A 2,529-nucleotide genomic window follows, 5' to 3' on the forward strand; every position below is an offset into this window, starting at 1 on the left:
TATGTATGATGTAGGTAATGGATGTGGGATATGGTGAATATCATTGTCATAGCTTGTGATATAAGGACTTTTCGTTCGACCTTTACCTAGGAAAGAGTAAAATCTACAAGGGTTGCACCAGTGATGATTTTTATGGTTATTGTAAGTCGGATGACTTTTCTTGCTAGAATATGTCGTATATATACACAATAATATCCTATCAATTGCTAACTAACAGCCCTGCAAATTAGGGATATGCTATCTTTGCTATACATAAAATGTTGACTTTGGTTAGTTGTTATACATAGAGTTTACTAAATAAGGATAGTGTATACAGAAAATATATATCAGCTAATACAGCCCCTCAGTTTGAGTGGGAGAGCGAACGGACGTTTAAATTGTTCATGAATTCTTCAAATAGTACACTAGGCAAGCCCTTTGTAAAGATGTCAGTGATTTGAAAGTGTGTCGGGACATGAAGAACGCGTACTTTCCCTCTTGCGACTTTTTCATGAACAAAATGTATATCCATTTCGATGTGTTTATGATGTTGCACTGGATTCCCGAAAAGAAAGATTGCACTAAAATTGTCACAAAACACGATAGTGGCTTTAGAAACGGTACAGTGAAGTTCCAATAAAAGATTTTGAAGCCAACAAGATTCGGATACAGCATATACTACGCCCCTATATTCAGCCTCGGCACTCGAACGGGAAGCAGTAGGTTGGCGTTTGGCAGACCACGAAACTAAATTTCCTCCAAAGAAAACGCAATAACCAGACGTTGATCGTCGTGTATCCGGACACCCACCCAAATCAGCATCTGTGTAAGAAACTAAAGAGGACATAGAGCTCTTTGTGAGTTGTAATCCATGAGAGATAGTACAACGAATGACAGATCTATTGAACTGCATAAGAGATGTCGGTCTGGTGAAGGTTAAATATTGTAGTGCACCAGCTAAGCTTCGGAATTCAGTTGGGTCTGAATAGGAGGGACCATTTGTAGAACTCATTTTACCATTTGTATCGACTGGTGTTTTAATCGTTTTGCAATTTGTCATACCGGCACGACTGATTATGTCTTCGGCATATTTCTCCTGACTTAGCAATAGCCCATGGTCATTTCGGGTAACAGAAATCCCGAGAAAGTAGTGTGAAGACCCTAAGTCTTTCATGGAAAATTCTTTGAGCAAATTACGACATAAGAGTGGTACGTAAGTTTCTCGACGATGTCACGAGTATGATGTCGTCAACATATAGTAATGAGTAGGCAGTATCGTTTCCATTAGTGTCGACAAAAAGTGAATGATCCGAACTGCTATGTTTAAAACCAATGGATGAAGCAAAAGTGGCAAAACATTGGTACCATGCACGAGGCACTTGTTTCAACCCATATAAAGATATCTTTAATAAACAAATGTGCTCCGGCTTTGTAGAATCTCGAAAACCATATGGTTGGTACATGTATACTGTTTCATCAAGAGAACCATGTAGAAAAACATTTTTTACATCCAATTGGTTGGTATGCCATGATTTTGAGAGAGCAATAGATAACACTAGCCGAATGGTAGCCGGTTTGACAACCGAACTAAAAGTCTCGTTACAATCAATACCAACTATTTGTGATCTCCCATCACCTACTAGACGCACCTTGTATCTTTCAAGTGATCCATCAAATTTGATTTTATGCCTGAAAATCCACATACTACGAATAACATGCATGTTAGGTGTTTCACGGAACAATCACCCAAGTATCATTATCCATTAAGGCTTTGTATTCATCAGTCATGGCCATGTTCCAATCTGGATCAAAAAGAGCATCTTTGGGTGAGCGAGGGATTGGAGAGATAGAAGTAAGACAGGTTAGATTGAAAGGGACTTTAGGTTTGTAAATACCTTGCATGCTTCTAGTGGTAATAGTACGATTGGGAGGTGGTGTGGGTATATTTTGGTCAGCAGGCGAGTTATGAGTAGTAGATGGCGAAGTGGTAGATGATGAATCCGAATGATCATAAGAGGGTATAGGTGAGTGAGATAGTCGAGAGGCAGGTAAAGATGAGTGAATAGGTGATTGGTTCGTAGGTGTTGGTAGGTCTGGAAGTGGATCTGTCCTAGGAATAGGTGGGCTGGAATCATGGGGTATAATATTGGGTGTTTGAGCTGAAGGAATAGATGAAGGGCTGTGATTTGATTAATTAGTAGATGAAGTAGAAAGGTTTCGATAGGTGTAAAAGGTAGGATGAACGTGATATTTAGAGGGAGTGGAGGTTGGAAGGGTAGCAAAAGGGAACTTATTTTCATCAAATACAACATTTCGAGAAATTACGAACTTTTTAGATGATAAGTCATAACATTTATAGCATCGATGGTTAGACGGATAGCCTAGGAATACACATGGAATGGAACGTGGTTGGAGTTTGTTAAGAGTATGTGATGGTAGAAGTGGATAACATAAGCATCTAAATGTGCGTAAATGAGAATAGGATGGGATGCGATTGTATAGACATTCGGTGGGGGAGCGAAGATTGAGTGTTTTAGTAGGTAAGATGTT

General features: G+C 39.3%; 1 protein-coding gene across 1 annotated transcript; it reads right to left on the bottom strand.

Moving 5' to 3' along the window:
• Positions 1–343: 343 nt before the first annotated feature.
• Positions 344–1,153, bottom strand: LOC139870433 (uncharacterized mitochondrial protein AtMg00810-like). The gene has a single exon (XM_071858243.1). The coding sequence runs from the start codon at positions 1,151–1,153 to the stop codon at positions 344–346; it is 810 nt and encodes a 269-aa protein (XP_071714344.1).
• Between the last annotated feature and the right edge of the window lie 1,376 nt (positions 1,154–2,529).

The sequence above is a fragment of the Rutidosis leptorrhynchoides genome, chromosome 10 (assembly GCF_046630445.1).
Source record: "Rutidosis leptorrhynchoides isolate AG116_Rl617_1_P2 chromosome 10, CSIRO_AGI_Rlap_v1, whole genome shotgun sequence".
NCBI lineage: Eukaryota > Viridiplantae > Streptophyta > Magnoliopsida > Asterales > Asteraceae > Rutidosis > Rutidosis leptorrhynchoides.

What these genes read in the sequence shown, in the direction of transcription:
- LOC139870433 (XM_071858243.1), bottom strand. Translation starts at nt 1,153, where the DNA reads ATGAAAGACTTAGGGTCTTCACACTACTTTCTCGGGATTTCTGTTACC.